The 26222-nt window shown below is 47.2% G+C and overlaps 1 protein-coding gene across 2 annotated transcripts in view; it reads left to right on the top strand.

Annotated features, from left to right (window-relative positions):
- Positions 1 to 26222, top strand: part of LOC144138453 (meiosis regulator and mRNA stability factor 1-like) — a 52788-nt gene that overhangs the window by 1128 nt on the left and 25438 nt on the right. For both annotated transcript variants that reach the window (XM_077670736.1, XM_077670735.1), the window contains exons 3-12: positions 2907 to 3221; positions 5503 to 5672; positions 8939 to 9108; positions 9830 to 10027; positions 12897 to 13038; positions 14437 to 14817; positions 15330 to 15500; positions 18738 to 19000; positions 22070 to 22254; positions 22824 to 23026. In XM_077670736.1, coding sequence (XP_077526862.1) covers positions 2907 to 3221; positions 5503 to 5672; positions 8939 to 9108; positions 9830 to 10027; positions 12897 to 13038; positions 14437 to 14817; positions 15330 to 15500; positions 18738 to 19000; positions 22070 to 22254; positions 22824 to 23026 — 2198 coding nt within the window. The remainder of the gene's footprint in view (positions 1 to 2906; positions 3222 to 5502; positions 5673 to 8938; positions 9109 to 9829; positions 10028 to 12896; positions 13039 to 14436; positions 14818 to 15329; positions 15501 to 18737; positions 19001 to 22069; positions 22255 to 22823; positions 23027 to 26222) is intronic.

Below are 26222 nucleotides of genomic sequence, written 5' to 3'. Positions count from 1 at the left end.
CTGTTCAAGCAGGGAAGAAATGCGAACTTTTGTTATTGCATAGGATGAGAGATTTAAGAAGTAAGAGATATCATGTGGGTTGTTTCACTTTTATGTGCGAACCTTAACTGGCGCTGGATTTAACTGTCGACCTTGTCGCTGTTATTAAGCACATTGGAGTTTCTGAAAACATTGATGTGGTATGTCGACCTAAAACAACTCAGCTAATCAGCTCTATCGTGTGGAGTCCCTGCATCCCGCTTTTCTGATGGAGGCGAAAAGCAAAAACGCCAGTGTGTACGAGATTTCGGCGCACGTTAAAGATCGCTTTTCTGATGGAGGCGAAAAGCAAAAACGCCAGTGTGTACGAGATTTCGGCGCACGTTAAAGATCCCCAGGTGGTCAAAATTAATCCGGAGCCCTCCACTACGGCGCGCCACATCGCCTGCGTTGCGTTGGTGCGTTAAACCCTACAATCAATCAACCAATCACTCAATGGAGTCCCTGCATCGGTCTTGCATGCTAGGGACCCGGATTCAAACCCCAGCCATGTTCATTTTTTTAATGCAAAGGAATCAAGTGCCTCATTTCGCAAAACAACAGTGTTTTCGTTTTTGTCTAGTACAAGGAACGGCACCAGCTGTAAAGGGTACGAAACGCATAGAATAAAGAAAATCATTTAGTCGGAAAAGAAAATGTGGTACATTGAAGTTAGCGTGGGAATCAAATGTCGGTCTCCAGAGTAGGAACCTAGGGCGTGACTGAAACTAAATACCTCCGCTGCACGAGCGTTTGAAAGGACATTTCTGTCAAATGACCTTCGAAATTTCAAATGCCATTCGAACTGAAAGCAGTTCCGCTGATCTACACGACAATTTTCAAAGGCAGTTGAACGTTTCTGCGTTCACCCGCCATGTTTTGGTGTAGCCACTGCTGCCCTTTTTTGTTATTGACAGAAATTTAGTTTTAGAGTTAAAATGAGCAAAAAAAACAGTTATTAGTGATCAGATTCCTAACAATCTACAAGCGCGCAGAAAACATGCACTGACACCAGTTTTTCTTTTTTTGGCAGCGCTCGTGTTGAGAGTGCCAGGTTACCTTGTGATCGTAGAGCGAGTAATAGAAAACAAAAACAAAAGTCAGAAATTATGGAGATTGTGCTGTTTAAACCCCAATTTTTTACTCCTAAATAATTGTTTTTGTAATTACGGCGTGCAGACACTGCTCCCGAGAGTAGGACCGTTCACGCTTCGAAGGCCTTTGAGAACCTCAAAGGTCATCAGTGGTGCTCGTTTGACTCAAACGGCATGTCAACCAAAGGCCTTTGAAAAATGTTGTGTAGCAGCTCAAAGGTGTCATTTGAGTCGCATTCGACTCAAAGGCCTTCGAAACGCTCGTGTAGCGCAGGTATAAATCAGCACGTTGCCTGCAGTGAAGAAAGAGATCCCAGTGCGTTCAACATTAACCTCATATTGCATGACAGGTGCAAGTGACAGCACGTGGAGTCAGCTAGCGCACACACCTCAGCCATAGGAACGCTGGGGAAGTAGTGCTCCCATTAAAAAGGAGTCAACTGCCTCCCACCTTCTCAATATGCTTGCAGTGCATGTGGTGTGTGTAATGGATCCTACAGTGCCTACTTCAAAAGCACCCATGGAACGCTTCTGTTTTCACATGTAAAAGGTCTGAAATGTCACCTCGAATTTGTAAAGGCGAAAGCCTAAACTGTCTCATTGTGTAAAAAAACTGTCATTATTGTCCGCTAAGAAGATGGCTCTGTCTGTAATGAGTAAATAAAGCACATTTGAGTTCACGCGGCATTTGAAGTCGGATCTCCTAGGAGCCTGGTGTGTTACTGACCCCGTTAGCTGTTAGTGGTGGAACAAAAGCTGCTGCCGTCGTCACCACTTTCACTTCCTTCGTGGCACATACCCACTTGGGGGATTGACCAGGAATAGGAAACCCTGAGGGGCCAAAGTGCACTTGCTTCGCAAAATTCACAAGACTATGAATAGTCCCGTGTGACACCCAATCGTTGTGGCATGTGAGCCTGGGATAGCTGTGGTGTGTGTTACCAATCTGCTTTCTGAGGCAGTTTGCATCGTAGCATTGAGAAATGAAAGTGTAGAAGCATGCAGACCTGGTGTAGCAATCAAGAAGCCTGTTGAAGTAAGTCGTGCCGAAAGACAATGAAAAGAAAGGGGAGAAAGATGCAGATGGGATGTAGCAGGGAAGAAGTCCTTGAAAAGTATCACCAGACTTTAGCCTCAAAGCACATAAGCAGGCTTCAGTGCCGAGAGATATTTTTAAAAGTGGCATTGGGGAGTTGGTGTTATGATGTTCTCAATGACAAGCGCGGTAAAGTTCCAAGAGAATGCCCTGCTCAAAACATTGCCCACCTCGCCTCCTTCAGGGGCAAAATATTGAATTTATTGAAGGACCCCCAAAGATTGCCCGCCTCCTACAATCATGCTAGCCTTGACACCCTCGGAAGTTGGACAGCTCTGGTGAAGCTCCTGGGAAGTTGTTCGATGGTTTCAGCGATGATGAGCAAGCAAATAAATGCAAATCACTTATGCACGTGTCAATGCGGTCACCTTCTGGCACTTTTGTGCACTTGAGTTGAAAGTTTGCAAACTCCATAATTTTTTTACTTGGTATCCCCATAGTTGAAGTGGACGTTGTGGCCACTTTTTGCAGTTTTTCGCACTTGACTCGAAAGTTTGCCCATATTGCATTTTTCACTTCATAGCTCTGTTTTCCACAATTTTACGGTGTGTCACCCACGAGAGAACGCTTTACAAGGTCACATTTTGATAGCCACATTTAGGTGGCTTTCAGGAGAGCACAGAAATCATTCGCTGCCCTTGACTTGGCTTTAAAAAAAAAAAAGAAGAAACACTCCTGGCGCTCCTCTGCTGCTGCAGAGGACCGGTCGCCACTGCCCATCGGGGTGTTCTGGGACATTGAGAACTGCCAGGTCCCGCGGGGGAAGTCGGCGACTGCGCTGGCCAACCGCATCCGAGAGCTGTTCTTCGAGGGACACCGGGAGGCCGAGTTCCTGTGCGTGTGCGACATCCGCAAGGAGCGGCCCGAGGTGGTGCAGGAGCTCAACCTGGCACAGGTCACTGTGGTGCACATCAACGCCACCAGCAAGAACGCTGCCGACGACAAGCTCAAGCAGTGCATGCGCCGATACGTCGACATCCACGGCAGCCCCGCCAGCCTCCTGCTCATCTCGGGTCGGTATCCTCTCTCTCTCTCTCTGCCTGTCCCCTCCCTCTTCTCTCTATCTCTCGCTGTCTCTCTCTCCATCCTCTCCCTCTCTCTCTCCCTCTATTACGGGATGAGAACCTGGGTGCCTTCCAGAGGGGTCGATAGCATTTCTCTCTGCGCCTGTCCCCTTCCCTCTTCTCTCTCTCTCCCTCTCTCTCTGCTTCTATCTCTCTCCCGCTCCTTTTCACGTCTCTACCTCTCACTATGTCTCTCTTTCTTCTGTCTCTCTCACATGTCTATCTCGCTCTCTCCCCGTCTTTCTCTGTTTCTATCCTTCTCCTCCCTCCTCTCCCTCTCTCTCTCTTTCTTCTGTCTCTCTCACATGTCTATCTCGCTCTCTCCCCCTCTTTCTCTGTTTCTATCCTTCTCCTCCCTCCTCTCCCTCTCTCTCTCTCTCTCTCTCTCTCTCTCTCTCTCTGCTTTTATTTCTCTCCCCTCCCTCTCACCTCTCTATCTCTGGCTATGTTCCCTGCTCCTCTCTCTCTATCTCTCTCTCTGTTTCTGTTTCTCTCCCCTCCGTCTCACTTCTCTATCTCTCGCTCTGTCTCTCTCTCTCCCTCTCTCTCTCTTATGGGAGGAGAACTTGGGTGCCTTCCAGGGGGGTCGATAGCATTTCTCATCAATGAGGATTCAAAGTGTAGCATTATAAAGGGCTGCAGGACACGTGCGTTTTGCAATGTTACTCACCAAGAACCTTTTACTAGCTATGTTTGCGTGTTAGTAACTCTTTCTGAATACCTGTTGCTATTGGTTGGACAGCTTAGCATAATAAGTGCTTCACACCTTGTCCCATGCCAGTTTATCTACCCACAACCTGGTACTGTGCCCAAACCTTACCTGGTGTAGCTCCGCACCTTGGTCATTGTGCACAGTATTAAGGGAGCTTGCGCATAACCGTATTCACAGTTTGTTGAGCCTGTAAAATGGGAGATTGGATGACAAGATTTTGTTAACGTTTAAAACAGTGATGGAGCTGACATTAACTTGTGTTAATGTACACAGACAATGTACACTCATGAGAAAGCAGGCTAGGGCCACGCATTTTTGTTCATAGATGCATTGAAGATATACTGGACAAAATGTTGTCAATTAAGCTTACCATAATAGAGTAGCACGTTTAAGAACAACAGTTGTCTTTCGTGATGTTTAAATGTTTTCTGAATGTGTAGAATTTACGTACCACTGTGCCAACTGTACCAGACCTTCTCTAGCAAGTCACTGGGCAAAAGACATAGATGTGGATGGTTCCTTTAACGGATTTTTTTCAGGGAGCTGCATTACAGGAGCCTGCTGAAGGAACATTGCCAGGCTTTTCAGATATGGAATATTTATGCACTTTGGCGAGTTTCCTTGTTTGTTGGGGCATGTAGGCAATATGGCTGCTTGCAGGAAATAAGAATTATCTGAGGAGAAATTTAGAATAAAGCAGTGCTTGGCTGACAGATGTGTAGTGGGGTGGTTCACATTGAAGCTGATGCATTAAAACAAACGCCACGTAGCTGAAACTTAAAATGAAAGGCGGAAAAAAATGGCCGTGAAAAGTACGTAGAGTTTGATGTGGAGGCTGAACCTGCAGCTCTTATGTGTCGGCCAGATGCTTTCACTGTCTAGGCTACTTACAGTGCATGTGTACGGTGCTGATTGGAAGGCATGTATATTAAAATTTGGTGATAAGTAAACAACTATGGCAAAAGCCTTACTTTTGTGGTTTGAGGCTACATTGACGGGCAATTTTAAGTGAAAGCAGAGCGCTGGCACAAAGTTGAAAGGAAGAAAGTGGAGTTAATCAGGGTAGCCCTTTTTTTTTTTTTTTTTTTTTTTGCTGATGCATTTGTGCGGCACTAATGTGCGGAAGACATCAGTCTGTACAAAAATGAAAAGAAGAAATTGTTGCTAATTTAAAATGAAATCTCACGTGCAAGTTTATCTTGTGCTTCCTACTTCCCATCCCGTCGTACTTCGTTGGCCGTTCTGTTACTCGTGTGATCCATCCATTTTTGATCTTCTGCGTCACATATTCATCACATACCTTTGTCACACCTCCGTTATGAGGAACAGTTGCTGTCTCTCTTTCTTAATTGCTTCTTTTTTTTTTTTACAAAAAGAATTGCCTCCAAATAGCTAGGGCAATTAGTGTCTTCCACTATCCTAAAACGAAGGCACTATCATCAATCTGTTCTGTTGAGGGGCATATCTATGTTGAGTCCAGAGTTCCCTCCTTCCCTCAACGCAACCGATTCTCTGCAGGGGACGTGAACTTTTCAACGGAGCTGTCGGACTTCCGGCACCGGCAGAAGATCCGGGTGCTGCTGCTGCACAGCGTCTCGGCTCCCGAGGCCCTCCTGGTGTGCGCGCACGAGTGCTACAGCTTCGCCCAGGTGGCATCCGCAGTTCCCTTCCGCACACCAACGGCCAAGGTGGGTGTTGCGAGAGAATCGGGCTTGGGACACTGCGAGCGGCCTAGTCTTATTGCTCATTTATTTACAGTTGAACACGGATATATCGCACATGGATATATCGAATAATTGTCTATATCGAACAGTGCAAACATCCCCTTGAAAATCCCATGCAAAAGTATAGGGCTGTTGTGTGCGTGTATCGAACTCCTGATCACGGGCAAATTCGATATATCGAATTCCGTGCCGAAGGTACCCCTGAAAGTTTGCGTCCTCTGATGGGGTGGAGTTGATAATGTTGACTCATCGCAGGCGCTGCCTGGCTTGGTGAGACAGAGGCGGCGTTCGCGGCATTATGTCGCTTCGATGGCCTTCAACAGCTGTTTTCACGCAAGCACACGAGGGGCAGCTTCATGATAGCTAGAACGCGGATAGTGGTTGGGGCGAAAGGACATAAAGGAGCAAAAGATATTGACCGGAGGCACTCTTTTTCTGTGATTGAGCTGTTTGGTGGCTCGTGCAGGGGGACCGATGCGGCATTGTATGTTTGTTTTGTACAAGGCATTCATTTCGGAGCAACGAAGGCAGGAATTCGTCGGGTGCAGGCTGCTGAAAAGATGTTGGTTGAAAAGGCGTTCGGAATTCCTCGAAGTAGTTCTGAGGGCGATGCACCCATCAACGTTGACGTAAAGGCGAATGCAGCACAACCCGCCCCGGCTATTCCGGAGCGTGTCGGGTGCAAAGCGACTTCGTTGCACGCCTCCAGATGGGGGAGGTGTTCGGTTCGGATACTGAAGATAACGGCACTCAGTGCCTGACAACGTTCCCAACCGCCTACTGCAGCCGAGGTTACGTCGGCGTTATTCGCCTCTGTTGTGGCACAGTGTACAGCGTTGATCTTCTCATTTGTGCGTGTTTGTAATCTTGAAGACAATTTGGCGAACTCTACGACGCAGAAGAAAAAACAAGCGAAGCTCAAAGACATTTCAGTGATAAAGAAAGTGCGGTGGTCATCATGCTGCGGTTCGAATTTTCCGTGCTTTAACGGTCAAAGCGGTAAATTACCGTTTTCCACGACTTCAGAAAACTCTAAGTGATGTGCGGAGTTGTCAGATAATCTTCAGATAGGCCTATTTTATATATAGAATTATCGATATATCGAATTCTTTCACGATCCCCTTGGAGTTCGATATATCCGTGTTCGACTGTATCTGTTAACTACAAGTACCGACAGGGGCAGAGCGGGATTTTGGGGCGTAGTTGTTGGGCTGTGTTAGTACATAAATGAGTCTATTAAGAACAAACAGAACAATGGAATGCGTATTTAAGTGACACAACTATGCTGTTAACAGAGCCAGATGTCTGAAGCTATTTCCTGTGAACCCTCGTCATAGTGGAGCTGCCTTGTTCGAATTTGCACTTTGTGTGAAGTGTTTCATGGTCCCAAGTGCTGTGCATAGAGATTCCCGCTTTTCCCCTGTAGTATCACCTATAGAGAAACCAGTTTCCTGTCATGAGGAATTCGTTGTAAAAAGTCTTTACAGTTAATATTATCAATAGCGTCCGCACAATTAGTTACAGAAAACAGTTCACTGGGGGATCTATTCCAATCATTAGTCAATGTTATCAAGAAAAATGGAATATTTGAACATATTTATGTGACATTGATATTCTCTAATCTTTCTGACTGCTTTGAACGTTAATTCTTATCTATTACGGTGTGGTTATCTCAAGTGTCATGCCGGAATTTCAGTCCGAACATTTTCTTCTTTTACACCATTTCCTATCCTAGACTACTTATTATTTGTGTGCTCCTGACTGTAAAGTTGTAGTTATTAGTTAATGATTATTGAGTCGAGCAGGGCATCTTTGAGTGCGCCTTAGGTTGTCCTGTAATATTACTGTAAAAGGCTTCATGCTATACGCATGCACATTCTGCCATAAGTTTCACATTTGTGGGATAAAGCATTTCTTTCAGTAATTGCTTGTCTTCCTTTAGAATTTCTCTATTTCTCTAAAAAAAGTGTGGAAGATGTGCTTTACTGGTTATTACCTCGATGTGGGCCTTTGAATGCAATGTTGCTGCAAAAGTGGCATGGAAGTATTTTAGTTTGTGTACTTTTTGGATTCAATAATTCTGCATGGAAAATGAACCGCACACCTTTCTTTTTCTTATTAGTAAGCTGGTCATGATAATATTCGGAAAAAGGCTCAATTTATTTGCACTTTTGTACACAAAAAGAGAATTTTGCTGAGGTTGGACTGCGACACTTAGACGTTATCAATGCATTCCACAGTAATTCCAGCGGCAATGGCGCAGTCATTAGCCTGCAGTCTTGCAGTGGACTGCACACCAGTGGCTAAATATCAATAAAAATTAGGAAGAGTAGGGGAGCAAGGACGGGTCCTTTTGGGACTCCGACAAAACAGTCGCTGTGTAACTTTCTCTCGAGTTTTACCCCATTACTAAGAGCTGTCTTCAAGAATCCTTTCGGGAAAAAAAACGAAAAGAATTCCTTGACATCAATTGCACTCACATGTCATCTTATTTTACCGTAAATTTCTTTCTTGTATGTGTTTGTGTGCATGCATATCAAACCTCTGCATTTCTGTTGCTCAATTTCCCTGCTGCTTTGCAATGACTCCCTGTTCATATCTTTTCCCACCTAGGAAGAGTTCACTGAGTTGTTCGCAGTAAGCATGGAACTACGGCTGCTCCCCGCAGCTCCTGTGTGTGCTTCATTTCTTATGCATGCTTTTACCTGCATGCTCTCTTTGGTGCATCAGTTCTCTCAATGTGTTCTGATCCGCAATAGAGACCCGGTGACGCTGCAGTTGGCATTTCGAGAATTGTGGCATGCCTAGCACCAACGCATTATCTTTCACCGCATGTACAAGCAGGTAATTTAGCCGTTCAGTTAAACCTCAGCAAAAGCAGAACCTAGCAACGGTGCAGAAATATACTTGTACAGTAAAAGCTCGTTGATTTGATCGGCAAGAGGACACCACCTCAAAAAGCACAAAATCACAAAAGCAATCGTTTCAGTAATATTGTTGTTTTTTATGAAGCGACTAGCAACCTTTGAGCTTGCTGGCGAGCCATGTCAGGGATGAAGGGAACTTTCCTACCCGATACGTGAGGGCACGCTCGCCTTGGCACTGGTGCCAAATTTCGCGATAGTATATTAGTATGAAACTCTACTCTCGAACCAGAGTGACAAAATTTATCGGTTGTGATGGACGCCTTTGCATGCTTCGATTCCTTGTCCGCACGCCGTCCTCCCCAGGGCCCGAACCGCACGTGCGAGCTGGTCGTCCAGGACCTGCCGACAGACAAGGAGTACAGCCTGGTACACAATCGGTTGCGGCAGCTCTCAAACAACTGCGGCGGCCGAGTGCTGTCCATTGTCGGGGCCACGGCGTACCTTCGCTTCCCGAACCCGGAGGCCGCACTCAGGCAAGTTGAGGGGGGACGTGGCTTATCGCATGGAGGCTGGCTGCACAACTTTCAGCGTGAAATGGCTAGATCGTAGTCGTCATCATCAGCAGCGTACTTCAGGGCCACTTGCAGGATGAAGGCCGCTCCCATTGACCTCCAGCCGCTCCAATTGTGTGCTGTCCATATCCATTCTTCGTCCCCGAATATCCGTATCTCCTCCCTCTGTCGAGTTATCAGTCTTCCCCTGCTTGTAGTCCCAAACTCTTGGCAGCCGCTCGTTGTCCTGGTGGTGCACCGGTTGTCGGTGGCTTGATAGGGGAACGAGTAGGAAAAATGTTCAAGGGAACGAGACAATTTTGAGGAATTTCTAGCTACAGCGTATGATATTCTAGAGTTCAAAGCTAGAGTGCATGATTTTTCCGTCTAAATTTGCGCGTCGCTGCACCCCTCTCCAAATTGAAACTGCTTCAGCCGTGCCGGAATGACGCAATCGGATAGACGCCAGCTTCATAGCGCGATGATCTGAGGTTTGATTACGACCGCAGGAAGCGTTTTATTCTTCGCTTCACCGACGATCATCATCATCATCGTCAGAAAAAGTCGGCTTTCCTGCAGTGGGTGGACGACATCAGTGAGAGGCTGAAAGCTTCGCTTTAAAAACACCGAGAGCATGTGAGAAAGAGATGGGGCTAATGTCGTGTGTTGTGACCGACCGTCGGGCCCTGTCCTGTCCCCGTAGGGCCAGCAAACGCATGGACGGCGAGGACGTGTTCGGGTCCCTGATAGCCGTCTCGCTGCACACCACCCGGCGGCGGCGTTCTCGGGGGCTCCGGGAGGGGGGCCTCCGCGACCGCAGCAGCAGCAGCAGCCGCAGCCCCGAGTCGTCCTCGGTCGAGGCCGACAGTGTCCGGCCATGCCCACCCACCCTCAACACCAGGTGACCAGGGAGTGGGCTTCTGACGTTAAGTTGTACCAGTTCTAGTTTCTGCTCTAAGATAAGATAGCAACGATGCTGAAACACTGATGCTGGGCTAATTTATTTCATCAATGTGGGGTGCATTTGCCTTTGAGATTTTCTTACTAAAATATATCAGAGGGAAACCTAGCACTAGTGTCCAGGTCAGAAGCATTTTACTTGTCCTTGGCACGGCTCGCCAACAAGCTCTAACGTTCCCTGTGGCTGCGTAAAAACTTGTAAAAGATTATTTAAAGCTGTGTTAATTATTGAAAAGTGGAGCTCCAGAAGATTTATTTGTCAGTAATTATTTAGAAGCTTCGTTCAGAACAGACGTAGTAATGTTACCGTTTTTTGTTTGTTTTGCTTGGCTTCAAAAGCAAAAATAAGCCATGTGGATAGCCAAGCCTAGTAGAAGAGGGACATTGCTAGCTGCTATGGCGATGGGGCACATGATTGCAGCGACAGGTTTTCCTCTAGCATATACAATTAAACCTTGTGATAACAAAATTGAAGGTGTGCCGTGATTTGCTCATTTAACCAATTATTATTTCATTATAGCCGTAGCGGTCATTTTCTGCAAATATTTGCACTGTACTTACCGTATTTATTCGAATGTAAGGCGAGGTTTTCTTCCAAAATTCGTAGTCTCAAAGTCATACCCCGCCCTATATTCGAAACTCTCTCTCTCTCTCTCTCTCTCTCTCTCTCTCTCTCTCTCTCTCTCTCTCTCTCTCTCTCTCTCTCTCTCTCTCTCTCTCTGTGTGGAAGGGGGGGGGCACTTGCGCGTGTGTGTTATATTTTATAATATTTTTAAATGTTATATATATATATATTTTTGCTCTCCAAACCGCACCCTTGCCTTATAATCGGGACTGCCTTATAATTGAGTAAATATGGTTTCCAAAACAAATAGCGGGTGAAATTGGATCTCGACACATGGCGGTACTCAGCAAAATAGCCGCATTCTGGAGATAAAAAGGAAAAGTCGGGCAACTACTTTATTGCAGTTCAAAATACAGTCGAACACGGATATATCGAACTCCAAGGGGATCGCGCAATAGTTCGATATATGAAAAATTCGATATAAAAAATATGGGCTCTGAGACCTCATTTGTGGCGGACGACCACTTACCAATCTGCGCATTCAAGAATGACAACTAAGTCCGCACTAATTACGCAACAGGATGCTTTATTTGCGTGAAAAGAAATCGCTCATCTTGGCCTGCTTCTTCGTCCTGTATATGGAATTAAAGACGCTGGTCTCGATCTGCTCAAGGATATCCAGGTGCGACAGCCCAGTTCCTCCATGTTGCCGCAACTACGTCGAATGAAGCTGAACGCAGCCGCCAGTTCACCGGTGGAGTACGATCGTGTATCCGCCTCCTCGTCCGGACAATCTTCGCCACTCGAGCTATCAGCCTGGGTTCCTGCAACCGCAGCTACGATATCCTCGTCACCGGCGCTCGGAACAGCCTAAACATTCCTGTCAGCGTTCATGAAGTTGCCGGCAGACACTCCGGCTGGAACAGCAGCTGGGAAAAGGGATCACAGCTCGCGAAACGTGTCGGCTATGCCCTCTTCGTCGTCGTCGCCGTCTTCGCAAGCTTCCGAAAATTCAGACGTCACGAAGCCTGCCTTCCAGAAGCAGTTGGCCACGCTCTGCTTTACGCTGTTCCAGGCACCAGTCATCATGCGTTTGGCCCCCAGCTGGTCAACTTTAAGCTCGGTGCCCATGCGGATGTTCATCAAAAGCCTATCGAGGAGTCGCCTCCTATACCCAACCTTGAACGACTTTGTCGAGTGGTCGAGCGGCTGCAGCCTGGCTGTTGTGTTCGGAGGCAGAAACTTGAGCTCGATGTTGTCGAACCCGCAGGTGGTTTGGTTGGCCAAGCAGTTATCAATGAGGAAGCAAGCGTGACGCTCCGAGGCCCCGGCTTCTGTCCCTGTCGGTTTTTGGCGAAGGCACTAAGCGCCGCGGAAATCGGGGGTGCAGCGACCGCCGAAGAGCACCTTCCAGCTCGCGCGGCGTTCGATATACCCAATGTCGGAAAAAATACCGTTCGATATAAACGTACGAATTCCTATACTTTTACACAGAATTTTCAAGGGGATAATTCATGAGTTCGATATAGACAATAATTCGATATACCCGTGTTCGATATATCCGTGTTCGACTGTACATAACTCGTATTTCAAGCAGATCTTGCTCCAAAGAAGTCCCTAATTGGACATCGAAGCGTCTTCCTGATGCGAACGAAGGCTCACTTAGCTTTGTACTTGCTGTGACAGGTTTTTATTGTAGCTGCCTTCTGGTCTAGCGTTATTCACCACGAGATTGAGGTATAGTTGGTGACAGCATCGCGCTGCTATTGTGGATGCTCCGCTGAGTGATAGCGGGTGAATACCCGTCTATTTTGCACCTTTTGAGCGCATAAAACGTGTATACAATTGAGTGGCATGCTGCAGTTCGATTTTTCAACGTTCAATGTATCGCATAGAAGCGGCAATAAGCCTGCATTTCAGCGCTGAAAAGGCAACCACCCGCCGGGAATCACTGAACAGCCAAAGTAACGACATGGGACTTACTTGTCTCTCCTGTGGTTCACAGCATGCAGGCACTTTCCCGAGGAGGAATTTGCCTAAGTAATTAACTAACGTGACGCATTACTGAATTCATGGGATTGCCTTGAAAGGTTGTCAACACTCCAGTGCTCCGACATTACTTGCAGGAGCTTTCAATATTTTGTTGCATTCAGAAGGCAACACAAAATGTTCTCAACGTTTATGAGCGTATACAGATCCAAGGTAATGCTCAGTAATGCTCTTGAATTCCTTCCCCCTGCTGCAGCCTCTCTTCAAATCGTTCCGAGTGGTGCGAGGAGAACCTGAGGAACGTGGCCAGCTTCGCGGCCGAGGTGGAGGAGGCCAGCCACTCCCGAATGTCGCGGGATTCCCGGAGCACAGGCCTCTTCGTGCGATGCAGCAGCCAGGTGGGTAGCTTTTCGACTCAGGGCTCAGCAAGCCCTTCCGATTGTGCGTGTTGAAGTGACGCAACACGAGTCTGTTTTGAGAGAAGTGCAAGACTGGCACTTCCAGAGCGATCCACGGCATTAATTAGGAGTGTTGATACGTCGTGTCCTGCCCCTAAACCGACCTACGGCATACAAAGCCACCCATGTTTACCAAAATAATGCATAAAATTTAGTTAAAAGAATGTCTTACAGTAACAAAAAAAATCGCAGGATTTTTTTTAACCGGACAGAAAAAATGTCACCACTGATGGGGATAGAACCGAAGTTGTTTGCTCCGAAACTCACGATTCTAACCGTAGGCTACTGTGGAGAAACAGCCTGGTTTTTTTGGCGGTTACTTGGAAGAACAGAAGGATTGTTCCGTGCGAACGAGGCGATGTCACTGGGCATGCACTATAAGGGCTGCTCTTGTGCCTAAATCGGAACGGAATGTCATGTTGGTGGTACTACTCCTCCATAAAGTGGCACAGTCCACAGTCCAGCACAACCCACCGGTCCGTTGGACAAGTCTGCTCCTAATTACTGAAATTGCGCCCTTATTGTGCTACGTTAGGGCAGTTTTTTTTTGGGGGGGGGAGTTGAGGAGCGCTAGTTTTTGTTGGTGCGCCGCCTTCTCGTATGGAAATGAAATGAGGAAAAAAGTGTGATTGTTCTCTTCATAGCTCTTTCGCTGCACACTTTTTTTTTTTTTTAGGGGTCACACAGGCATGTCATGTCCTAATAAAGATCACGTGCCAACTTTGAGGACACGGCTTCTGTGTGAACGGGGATCGCTTTCACTTGCGGATTGAAGCTCGGTTCATTAATTTTTAGTCGTGGGACCAAAACACAAGAGAAAGGCATTCTAAAAGTACTCTCACTAAAACCGGCTAAGGTACACTATGGAAGTACTTGCTGAGTGCTCAAAAGCAGTGACGTGGGTACCCCTTTCAAAAGCTTTTAAAAAGGTTTTTAAAAAAAGGTAAAACAGACCTTTTGGCCTCCATACGGAAGGCTGAAAGGCCCTTTTTACCTTTTTTATGAAACCTTAGGTCGCAAATCAGACATTTTTAACTGTGGGTACCGCTTTCTTTTTTTATTATTTTTTTATGATCATAATCACCGGTGGAATCTTAGTGGCTACTGTAGGATGATGAAGCCTTTATTGCCCGAGTGAAAAGGAGTGTATGTACATTTGTGCACTTACAAATGCACCCACCTGCCATTGTAATTATATCTTGTGCTGTTGCTACTCATTATTTGCTGGAATGTCTCTTACGCGAGTTTGTTCTTTAATCCTTAACCCTGCCACTTTTGGTTCCTGAACGTTACTAACTTCTCTCCTCCCCTCCTCTTCTCTCCCCTCGTACGGAGCAGCCAGAAGTTTCAACCGGACACGCCGGTGACGAAAACGACAAAATGTCGGTTTTCTCGCTGCCCCAGTGGCGGACACTGTCGCCCAGCCCGGACTCAGGCGTGCCGTCATCCACATTGAGCCACCATAGCACCATTACCGGCACCACTGTGCGTGCCAGCAGCTTCGAAGGCCCTCGCACCCACCAGCACCAGGGTGGTGCGACCCCAGGGGCGCACTTCGCGGGGTCGCCTTCGAAGTCGCGTGCGATAAGAGCGGTCAGGCGGTTGGGCAATGGCTCGCCAGTGGCTTTCGTCGACGTCTGCGTGACCAACATCGACCCCGGTATTGAAGCCAGTGAGCTGAAGAAGAAGCTCCTCGCCCTTTTCCAAGAGCACGTGATGGTAATTGGCCTTCTTGTACACTGCTGCTAGCTTGTAGGGGTTGCGGCGCAACTGACGGAAACGCTCCTGGTTGTTCAGCCATTGTTTGAGGCAGTGTGTTGCCTGCTGTGGGCGGGAAGAGATGCCCCGTTAAAAAGTTGAGCAGCGAATTGATTTGAACTTCTCAATTGGAATTGGATAGGGCACCACAGAACCGCTTCTAATGCTTAGCGATGCTGACGGGGACATTGATTGTACATTCTCTTGATGTTTAAGGTACTATTTTTAAACATAGTAGTGCGGTACACTCGCTAAGCACCATCGCGTTTTGGTAGGTCCTTTGCCACCGAGGCTGCTTTGCAGAGGCAGCGAAACGCAGCTGCTTGTGGAGTGGCCGCTCATATTAGGTCTCCGCTGTGTCGCCCTCCTTCCTATCTTTGTCTTGTATTTAGTGCTCCTTTCTTTTAGCCGTAACGCACCAACCAGCCCAACAGCACATTTTATTGATGTCTCCTGCCGCCATTTCCGAAAAGGTGCTGCACATCTCGCTGGCGGTCACGCCAAACGGCTGTTTTGTGGCCAAGGTCCGGGTCCCCAGCGCCTCCGATGCACGGCTTGCGATGGAGCGCTTGCAACAGTGTCGGATCGGAGAGTGCCTCCTCAAGCTCTCTCTGAACGAGCCGTCTCCAACTTCGCCAACGAAGGTACGTTTGGGGCGAGGCAGTAGCTCCAATCACGTCATTTTGGTGCACTCACTGGGTGAAGCCGTTTGAGTGTCGAGTAAAGGCAGAGCTCGCAACGTATCCCTTCCCTGCCCAGCTATGACACTCACAAGTTTTTCCGGGGAATAGTCGGCTTGCTTTAAAGGTGTGTAGCTCCAGATCCAATCCAATCCAATCGCAAGTGCCAGTGGTGTAGTCAGCTACCGGTGGCTTTGGCACCATAACCATGGGTTCTTTGTAGCTGCATGCGTGTGTGGTACTGCACTTACTACTGTTTCCTGCCACCAATGCTTAGAGGAAATGTCGTGGTTTGACTCTTCGTTAGATACGTGAACGTTTAGTTAGACATGTTTTAGAGTATGTCGTGTGGAGACGTGGCTGCTCGCTTGCTGGGAAAGTAAAAGCTATTCGAAGTTTGAAAGCGAAGCCAGTTAACGTCGAAACCAGAAATCACTTTTTGCGCACCCCTAGTTTTATCACTGAATAAATAAACTACTGTAATTGCATATTCGATGTGTATGCCTTGCCGGTGGAATCTTCAAGGAGCCATGAAAACAAGTACAAGTCTGGTTCTTTAAAAAGGCTGGTTTGTCCTGAAAACAATGATACCAATTTTATCGCAAACTTCAAACAAATAATGGAGGTGCAGTTGAACCTCGTTATAAGAGGCATGGATGTAAGAGACAGTTGGGTATAAGAGACTATTCGCCCACATGGATGGCCGCCCTATCTGTCCCGTTAAATTGACCTCTATTAAAACAAACATCGGTTGTAGAAGATAGTTGGTTATAAAGGACAAGTTATCCTCGAATTTTGGTCAGCAATCTCGCTTGTAGCAGACATTTTAACTTTAGGTGTGGTGCCAGCAGTCACTGACTGCAGTTGTTTCCATTGTGGAATCAAAGGGGGTCGACAGACACCCGCAGTCACTATTATAACCCCAGCAAACACACAGTGGTTCAGTCAGCTATGAAACGACGACGCCCTGAAGCTCTGAAGCCTGAACCCCAGAAGCCCTGCCAACGGAAATGCAATGTACAGAAGTGGTTAAAGCTTACCGCCGTGCGTACGAGCACGACCACACATGGGAGCTTCTGCAAAAGCCAGGAATACCAGGAGTGCGCAGTGGGCTCTCCCAATCGCGTAGCTCCCAATCCCTGGAAGCGTGATGAATAATATCCAGATCGAGGCCGCTGCTGCTGCACTCGGAAACACTCTAGACATAGCAGCAGTACCCTACACTGACCTCAAGCCACTCATCAGACAACACCTACGTAAAACATGGCAAACACGCTGGAGTGAACAGTCAGACAACAAATTACATGTAATAAAGCCACACTGGGGACGATACACAATTGACTCACACAACAGACACACCGAAGGGACCTTAGCAAGGTTACGGATAGGCCACACACACGTACCACACGCCCACCTGCTCACTGGATCCCCAAGGCCCACGTGCAGCGGGTGCGGAGAGGCCCTGTCCGTAATTCACATTCTCATCCAATGCAAGGCACTTGACACAACACGACGCAAACACTTCCCACAGCTATAGAGACAACACATTCTACTACACCCATCGTACTTTTTAGGAGACGAGCCCATGTTTTCCATCAAGCGTGTTTTTAAGTTTCTCACTGAGGTCAAAGTTTTGCATCTCATTTCTTACCATGCGTCATGACAGCCTGGCCCTTTACACCAGTTATCTTCATTACCTTGAGTTTTACTTCGCTTATTTTTACTGAACTGGTTCACTTTTACATTTATGTCGCTGAAATAAACCATCCTTTGGTGCTCTTTGCCCTCAGTTGGTCTTCGGCCATAAAAATCCAAACATCATCATCAATAATAGCCAGAGCACACAGTGGAAGAAGCTGTGCGCCCTGGCTATTCATCAGGCTTGTGAACTCCACATGTAGGATTCATTTTCCACAAACAGTGAAAGTAGAGAAACCTTCAGAAACAAAGATTCAGAGCTACGTATTTCATAAATTCTGGGGGCAAAACATAAATTACAACAAACCTTTTGCAACATGCTGTGGTGTTCTGTTGAGCTTATTTTAGCCGTATGGTGCCCACATTGAACTATGGGTTGAGTGGGTCCCTGCTTGTAAGAGACCTCTCATATAAGAGACAGAAACTGCTCCCTGGTACGTGTCCCTTATAAAGGGGTCCAACTGTATTAAAGAGAAAGGATGAAGCAGTGGCAGTTCCCCAGTCACTTCCCAGCGATGTCCTGTCCTTGTCCTGGTTTGCATGGTTGGCAGCCTCTGACCCGAGCCACTGCCAAGAAACATGACTTGGCGACTGCATTGGGGCCTGTAATTCGTATCACTTGAATGCTAACCTGCAATTAACACACTGATTACTGACCTGTACTATGTCACTCCTGCCCATACTACATCACTTTAGCGTGAAATTTGAAAGTTCTTTCATATTTCTTGCATTTTCATAGTTGGAAGAGTGCCTTTCCTTAGTGGAATGGAGCTCAGCGAGTTTCCAGAGGCTAGTTTTTTTTTCTAATTTAATACTGTACTTACCCGATTCTAATGCACACCCGATTTTCCTGACAAAAAACCCGAAAAAACTTGCACCTCCGATTGTAACACGCACGGAACTTTGTGACCCAGACAAACGAATGCGGGAGAAATGGGCGACTTATTTCCCGAAGTAATCTCACTCATCTCACTCCTCGTCGCTTTCTGCTGACTACAACATCTCGTCCTCAGTGCCGTCAAGAGCGTTCACGATGCCACACTTCTGAACGAATGTTCAACCATGGTCGATGGGATCGTGGCCCATGCCTCGCACGCCCATCCCGCGAGCTTCTCCAGAGGCACACGCTTCAGCCGACCACTCGTTTTGAACGCGTGAGAGCCGCTGCTGCTATTGCTGTTATCAAGCGCGCAAGTGGAACGATTTGACGATTTGTTTGAATGCCGATAGAAAATCCTTGGCGCCTATGCTTCCTGTGTTCGAAAAATTGTTGCTAAAGGCTTTGGCGCTATTTTGAGATGGTGATGGCGATAGGTGGGACAAAATTTCTGCTGTTTCGACAGTTTCGGTTTCATATCCGACTCTAACACGCATGCGATTTTTCGGCCTATTTTTCCAGAAAAAAGGTGCGCGTTAGAATCTGGTAATTACGGTAGTTGTTTTTTGTCTTCACGGCCCCTGGAACGATGTCGCCGTTCATTGACTTCGACAACCTACTCGCAGGTGGCCTCCAAGCCGTTGCACTGCGCCCTGCAGCATCCCTCTCCCCCCTCTTCCTCCACTTCCTCGTCTTCCTCTTCCTCCGGCTTCTTCTCCACATCCTCCTCCTCCTCCTCTGTGGTGCCAAACGGGGAGAGTTCCCGTGGTTGGGCCCAGTGGGCGGACACCCCGGCCCCGCTGCCCAGAGTGTGTTTGCCTCGCGCCCGGTTTGCCGCCCACATGGAGCGGCTTCTGGACACCCACTCGGGATCCTTACCTCTGGACAGGTGAGCCGGTCTTCCTCGGGCCTCTCAATCAGCCCTTTTGCCCATCTTAAAGGAGCCATGAAGAGAAAACACAAGGTTTGGTTCATTCAAAAGATTGCCTCGTTAGAATCATGCTGACACCACTTTTAACGTAAACTTCGCTCAAATAAGCTGTATAATTGGGAAAAAAGGGAATGGCCGTGCGACCCACTAGCTCATTTCCCGCAACAGAACCTATGATGTCATAGCAGACAGCTCTGCGATTGGCGGAGGCTGGCAAAAGCAGACGCAAATTAGGCAGGGCTTATAAGCTTGCCGAACGAGCTATTTGCACTTAAACTTTAGGGCACATTCTTTTTAAAGCCCTAAGAATGGTGGGACAAACAGTGGAAGTTACGAAAGCACACGTGAACATAGAAGTACCGATGTGTACTGCTGTTGGTGCTGCGCACACTATGCTTGTTTTAGCTGCACAGGACTGCGGGGCTTTGGGGTTGTTTCAGACAACTCTGGCCGATTAACGTAAGCGACAATGTCTTACGTGGCTGTATTTGTCGAGCGAGCACCATGTTTCACGGAGTGATTGTCTCCATGAACAGAACAAGCCAGGTACAAATACGTTCACAAACAAACCAAAGACAAAAAACGGCTTGCCGCTGTATGGTGGCGCCATCTATGTTAACTAACGGCCCTATGATGTCATTGCAGACCACGAAAACGCACGATTTAGTGGGAAAATCGAAATTTTAACTTAAATAATTAATTTCTCAGTGAATAAAGCATCGTTTGCATTCGGACAAGCGCTGGGGGCACTATAAAACATGAAATCTTTCGAATAGCACAAACTTGTGGTTTGTCTTCATGGCTCCTTTAAGGGTCTTAAAATCCCGAAATTTGGCCAAAAAATCGATTTTTCAAGATTGCCATTTTTGGAAAGGGCAGCTATTTTTCTTCCGGTCAGCCGAATTTCCAGAACCAGGAGTACGTGTTTGAGCTGTAATATCAATTTATAGCATCCACGACCGCTAAAATTGGCCAAGATATGATGCGGAAATAGCATTTTTTTTTTGACAACTCACCGCTTGGGTTCTAAATTCACTAAGGCATCTATCTTCATCTCGTTCGAAAGTGCGTCTTCTCGTTTTCAATTCCCAGCCAAAACTGCTTCGTTTCGTTTGTTGGTTGCGAGTGAAACCAGCGTAGAAAAAAGACAAAACGCACCACCAAATCAGCTGCTGACTGCACGTGACCGCAGTGGCGCAATTTGCTTGACTGGGCATCGTGGGTCGTCTGCTCAACGCTCTCATTCCAGTGCAGCAGCACAAGTACTCGTTCATGCGAGGACTGAAGTCGTAGTTCGATGACACGGCTGCAAATCCAAAAAAAACTTTCACTACCAGCCCAGTTTTTTTGTATGAGGGCTCACTGCTTTCCAAATTTTAGCAAAACAAGCAAAAGTATTTTCTGCTGTAAATTTAAATTTTATTTGCCTGATGACCTGATTAAACGTCATGCTTGTAAATCGCTAATTACTTGCATCACAAGCTGAATTTTTCGCTTGTAAGCTTAAAGGGTCCAAATAGTAAAGAAAACAGGCAGAAAATATTTTTTCCTTAGGAAGAAAAAATGCAGGGCTGGAAGGGTTAAAATTCGTATGATTGGTATCAAGACGAAGCAGTCTTTCGATTGAACCAAACTTGTATTTTGTTTTCATTGCCCCTTTAAAGAATGGCGAGCTTACAAAGCAGGGGGAATTTTTGCGTATTCTCTTTATCCATGTTTACAAGCGAGTCAGTGGCAGTGTTTGCAAGCGAGGCAGTGCTGGGCACCATCACAGCAGCCTTTTACTCACTCTGGTTACAACAGGAGCGAAATCCTGAGTTGCGTTCGTTTCAGAAATGTTGATTTCACCTACGTCTCAAGACGTGACAACAGGAGCGAAATCCTGAGTTGCGTTCGTTTCAGAATTGTTCATTTCACCTCTGTCTCGAATCGTGACATAGTCACACTTGAGAGGCCTGTAACCTGTAGCTAGCACCGTCACAGGCTTGCCGTCTGCTCTCTGCCAATCAAAGCTGGCTTAAAGTGGACACTTTGAAATGAAGAGTTACTCTATAACATCCGCCAGTTGCGAAACTCCCCATAGGGTCACTTGTCAGAAACCAGTCCAGGGTTGTCGCCCTGCTCTGGGGAAAACGGGGGCAGGCATGGGGCAAGTTCACCAGCCTGCCATCTGTTGGCAGAAAGTTGAAGCGGTACCCATGTGCTTGTGGCCGCTGCCGTAAGTCATAACGGAAAAACCGTGGAAACATAAGTAAACAGCACCTAATTGAATGTTTCCCAATTTGAAAAGCAAGCCTTATTTTATTATGTTATTAGGTCAACATTTAGCATAGCAAAGTTCTGTTTTTGTCTCTAGCTAGGGACAAGCTAGGGACAAAAACCGGACTTTGTCCCTAGCTAGGACTAAAGACAGGGACAGACTATACTCGGTGACAACTTAAGAAGGGTACCGGAAATTGCCGCTGTGCCTTATCACTGTAGCCGGATGTTTCTCCGCGCGGCGCAAGTAGGGCGTTACTGGGAATATTTTGAACATGGCGTGAGCCGTTCCTGTGATTTTTTGGACTTAATATGCTTATAAACGACTCCAGTGACGACAAACAAACTGCGTGAGACAAGGCAGACGATATCACGCATTCATAGCAAACCCCTTTCAAAACGCGCACGCACTGGCGTCACGGGTCCGGCGCTTTGGCGGAGTGATACACCACATGAGGTGGTGCCGCTCTTGAGTTGTAACCGAGTATAGGGACAGACAAAGACTGGACTAGGGACAAAAACTAGTTTTGTACTGCGTCAGTGCACGTGCCCCTCACCACCAACGAAGCAGGGGTGCTCATCCGGCCTGGATTCCGAAGCAGAGTTTTGGAACTGGTGAATATTGAAGAACTGTGTTTGAAATGGGCATGAAATGGAGAAACCTCGTGCAAATGAAGGCACGTTGGTCTCTGGCTAAGTTGCCCCCACTGCAGACTTTCCCTTGGTGGTCATCGTGACGGTCGTGGGACAAATTTGTCACACCTGCAGCTTCCGAGCGTGCTACGAGGCGGAGTTTGGGCCGCTGCCGCTGGCGCCCCGCCTGGAGCCCTGGCGAGAGGGCTGTGTGCCCCTGGAGCACCTGGTGGCCTCCCTGCCGGGAGTGACGGTCGTGACGCCTGCGCAGGGCTTCAAACAGGCCATGCGAGATTCGCCAGAGGGCCCACTGCCCAACGGTGGGTGCAGCTCGTGCAAGTTTTGCTCTACGTTCGGGACTGCGCACACTTCGAACTCATTTCCTGCAGTGTTGAAGTATTGTAGCAACCCACTGCTTTTAGTCGCTGTAGTGTTAGAGAAAAATTGAAGCACGTTTCTCGGAGGTTTAAAACCGTGTGCGTACTTTGCTACTCTTTTTATGTGGGGTTGCTGCTTACGTGTAGTTGCTGTGGCTAGGAAAATAGAGTGACTGCTATCTGGAATGAAATGCATCTATGCCATCTTGCGAATATAGTGACCGAAAAAATTTGAGGAAGTTTCCGCCTAAGTTGTTCTGCGATTACATTTTTCATTCATAATTTAGAAGTGAAAGATAATACTTGGTTTTATTTTGACGTTATTGACTGCACTTGCGGGCCAAGCTTGGTCATCTTGAATGGGTACATAATTGTCGTGAAGTGCGTTGCATGAAAATGGCTGTGGCTGCATTTTTCGCTCTGAAAGCTGAAGGTGTGTGCAAAACAAGGGCGTTGCATGTGCGTGCAAGCATGCGTTCTTCATTCCCCAACTTCTTCTTCTTCCCCCACAGGTGCTCCACGGCTTCTGACGCCAGAACTGAAGGAGCTGTCACGCGAGGTGGTGGAACTGTTGTGCAAGCAGGAACACTGCTCCCTGCCCCTGCACCAGTTCATCCCGGCCTTCCACCGGCACTTTGGGCGACAGTGCTTCCTGGCAGACTACGGATGCACCCGGCTGATGGACCTCATGGCAGCCATCGGGCACGTCGTCGAGGTAAGCCGCCGCAACAGCCGCAACCTCTTTTTAGAGCGAAAGCTGTACTACGCCATGTCTCACAAGGTCATTCATCGCGTCGCAATGACCTTGAGCCGCCGGATCGCAAGTGTGGCAGGTGTGGCAGGTGTGACGTCACACCGTGTAATACGCTGCACAGAGGCATCACAGCTGTGATCGCTCGGAGGCTCTCCGCTGCTGTGTACCCCGTTACTCGTCGAAGGTTTTAACAGCTGCTTCGCCGGCGCTTCATCCTGCAGTCTCGCCATCTATCTGGGCCGTCTGCGTGTGTGTTTCAGCGCAAGCGACAGGCTTAAGGGGGGAGGTGGGTCTTAGACAATTTTTTTTATTATTAGTGCCAGCTAGATGAAATTGGCAGTCTTAAACAGTTTTTTTACACTGATTTCAAATATGTAATTGGTTTTAGCATAGCTTCATTTGTTCAAGAAATACAACACTTTGAAATTTATTTATATTCATTTTTGCCAAAAGGTAAACAGTGACAGAGCAATAAAAATAGCATCACCCCCTAGATTGATTCAATACGAATACAATGGTACCAGTCTTGTCATCCTAGCCTAAGAGCAACATTTAAAAAAAAACCGTAAGGCAGAGCTTGGTCTTGCAAAAGCAGAAACTGAGAAAAATGCATTTGAAGTTTCAGATCACGGTAACTTTTGCTACAGCATATTTACAACAATATAAATAGCATCATTTTGTAGCTCTATTCTTCACGAAGAAAAGCATACCAAGTGTGTGACTGTAATGCAAAAATAATTCTGGAAAGAGCGACGTAAATTCACGCGGATACCGTACAAATTGCGAAAGAAAATTAAATTTTCTACTGTTACACTTCAGGAACTGTGTATCCTCATTCCCCTTTTCTGTCAGTGTCTTTACAGAATACAGAAAGGCACAAATACCATGTGCTGCTGTTATTTTTGTGCTACCACTGAGACTAAAGCACAGCAGCCACCCAGAACTAGAGATTGTCCTGCTATGCATCTCAAACCTACAGCAAGGCTGTAGGTGAAATGCACTTTGGTGACCAATGCTTCAGTGATACAAATAGCATCAGCTGCTAGACCAATTCAATACAAATTAAATTATACCAGTCTTGTTATCCTGGCTCAAGAGTAAGATAAGGAAACACCCCGCAAGGAAGAGCGTGACCTCACAAAATAAACTGTAGAGCTGCAGGTGGACTTCAATTTGGCGATGGATACCAGAGTGATACAAACAGCATCACCTGCTAGATCTATTTATTGCAAATTAAATGATACCAGTCTTATCATCCCAGGTCAAAAGCCTGATAGTGAAACACTCAGTAAGGCAGAGCATGACGTCGCAAAATAAGAGAGAAAAATGCATCTTTAGTCTCTAACTCTTGCTACAGTATGGCCCAATATAAAAAGCGCTGTGTCACTCTGTTCCTCAAGCGACCGTACCACAAAAATACCCAGGAAGGCTCTATGCAAGTAATGAAAAACTTTTGTAAACAGCGCTGGAAAACTGCACTTTTTGCTGAACTTCACGTACGGTAGTTCCTACTTTGCACTTCCTTCAACGTCGATGCAAACTAAAGAAAAGCACAGATGTATTGTGCTGCAGACTTTTTTTTTTTTTCACAAATAAAACCAAAGCACAACAGCTAACTAAATCTGGACGTTTCCACGCGGCGCTTCTCAGACCAGGTTCGTATGTGACAGGCGATCTCGGTACCGCTGTCTACAGGGTCTTCCATCGTGTTTTCACACGCTTGCAGCGCGTAGTTCCTTGAGGTAAAGGTCTCCAGGCATTGCGGCACAAGACATTAAGACGTTGTGACAGAATCGCAGTCACTAACGGCAGAGAAAACGCACCCGAATTGAAAATACTGCGGCGGCGAACGCGCACCTGCAAAAACAAAACAAAAAAAATGGCGGCTCAACGGCGCCGGCCAATCAGAGACGCGGAACGGGGGGCTCGACTCGAGTGTGCATGCTCCTGCCAATCAGCGGCTTGGAAACGACCTTCGATAAATCGGCGGTAATTCTCGTTCTCCTCATGCGACGCCATTTTGAGATGGCGCAAAATACGCGCAAAGAAATCAGCTACAAAGCGAGCCCAAGATGGCCGCCGCCGGCAGTCTATTTTGACTGTGGCGCGCGCATGAAGTTCAAGCTTTTTTAGCCCGGTTTTCAGCGTTTTGCGGCTCCCGCTGCATTTTCACAGTCGTTTTTGAGATTATTCCCGATCAAATTCAGCGGTGAAACTTTTAGAGTAGGTGCTTGAAGGTATAAAGACTTCAAAAATGCGTTTTTCCCAAAATGCGTATTTTCGCGATTTTGGGCCATTCTTTGAAAACCAAAAAATCTCGAAATAAGCGATTTTTGGAAAACCATGTATTTGGGTTGTATATGTCATAAACTAGCTTTTCTGAAATTATCAGCTCCTAATTCATCGTAAAAATGTCAAAAAACGAATATATAACCAGCTGCGGCATCTCCCGAGGAGTGAGCAAACGCGAAACTGACCCAAATTTCGCGCAAACGCAGCCACCATGCCGCTTTCCGTAGAGCCGCCATTTTTATCGTGTTTTGTTTGTGGATTTTCGCGCTTTTTTTTTTTTTTTTTTTTTTTTTTTGCCATTACTGCTGGCGGTCGAGGTGTGGCCGAGGCGTGATACACTTGTGATTGGGGGACTTGCAGTGCTTTCGAGTTTCCCGCGTCCCGTGTGCGAAGCTACGACTGGATTGTGCGCACGCTACTTGGGCAAGCGAGCTGACGCGTGAATGCTATTGGCTGCTGCGCGTCATTGCTGCGCGTGATGACACGCGATTCTTCCCGGCCGGCGGTCTGCACCGCTCGCAGCCACCAGATTCTCTGCATCTGCGCCATCGTCTGCTTTTCTCCGCTCCTTTGTTGTTCTGCCTCACTGTTTACCACCTTTTCGTTCGCTTGTCCACTCATTCTACTTAGTTTTTTGCCGTGCTCACAATCGCTGACGTACTTCAATAGTTCGGAGTAGCCTGCCAGATCGTGTACACGATCGGACATGATGCGCGGAGTGAAGTTCAGGACGCTACACGTGTTCGGTGTGTGGAAACGTTCTATGAAGCTCGTTCTCATGGCCAAGAAGAAGGTGGCGCAGAACATCGCTAACGAGGGTGTCCGCGCTTCCAACGACGTATTTCCTGCCCTGTCTGTGCAAGAC

This window comes from Haemaphysalis longicornis, unplaced genomic scaffold (genome assembly GCF_048455015.1).
Source record: "Haemaphysalis longicornis isolate Haplotype H1 unplaced genomic scaffold, Haemaphysalis longicornis Haplotype H1 scaffold_5, whole genome shotgun sequence".
Classification (NCBI taxonomy): Eukaryota; Metazoa; Arthropoda; class Arachnida; order Ixodida; family Ixodidae; genus Haemaphysalis; species Haemaphysalis longicornis.
This window is presented reverse-complemented; position numbering and strand designations above follow the sequence as displayed.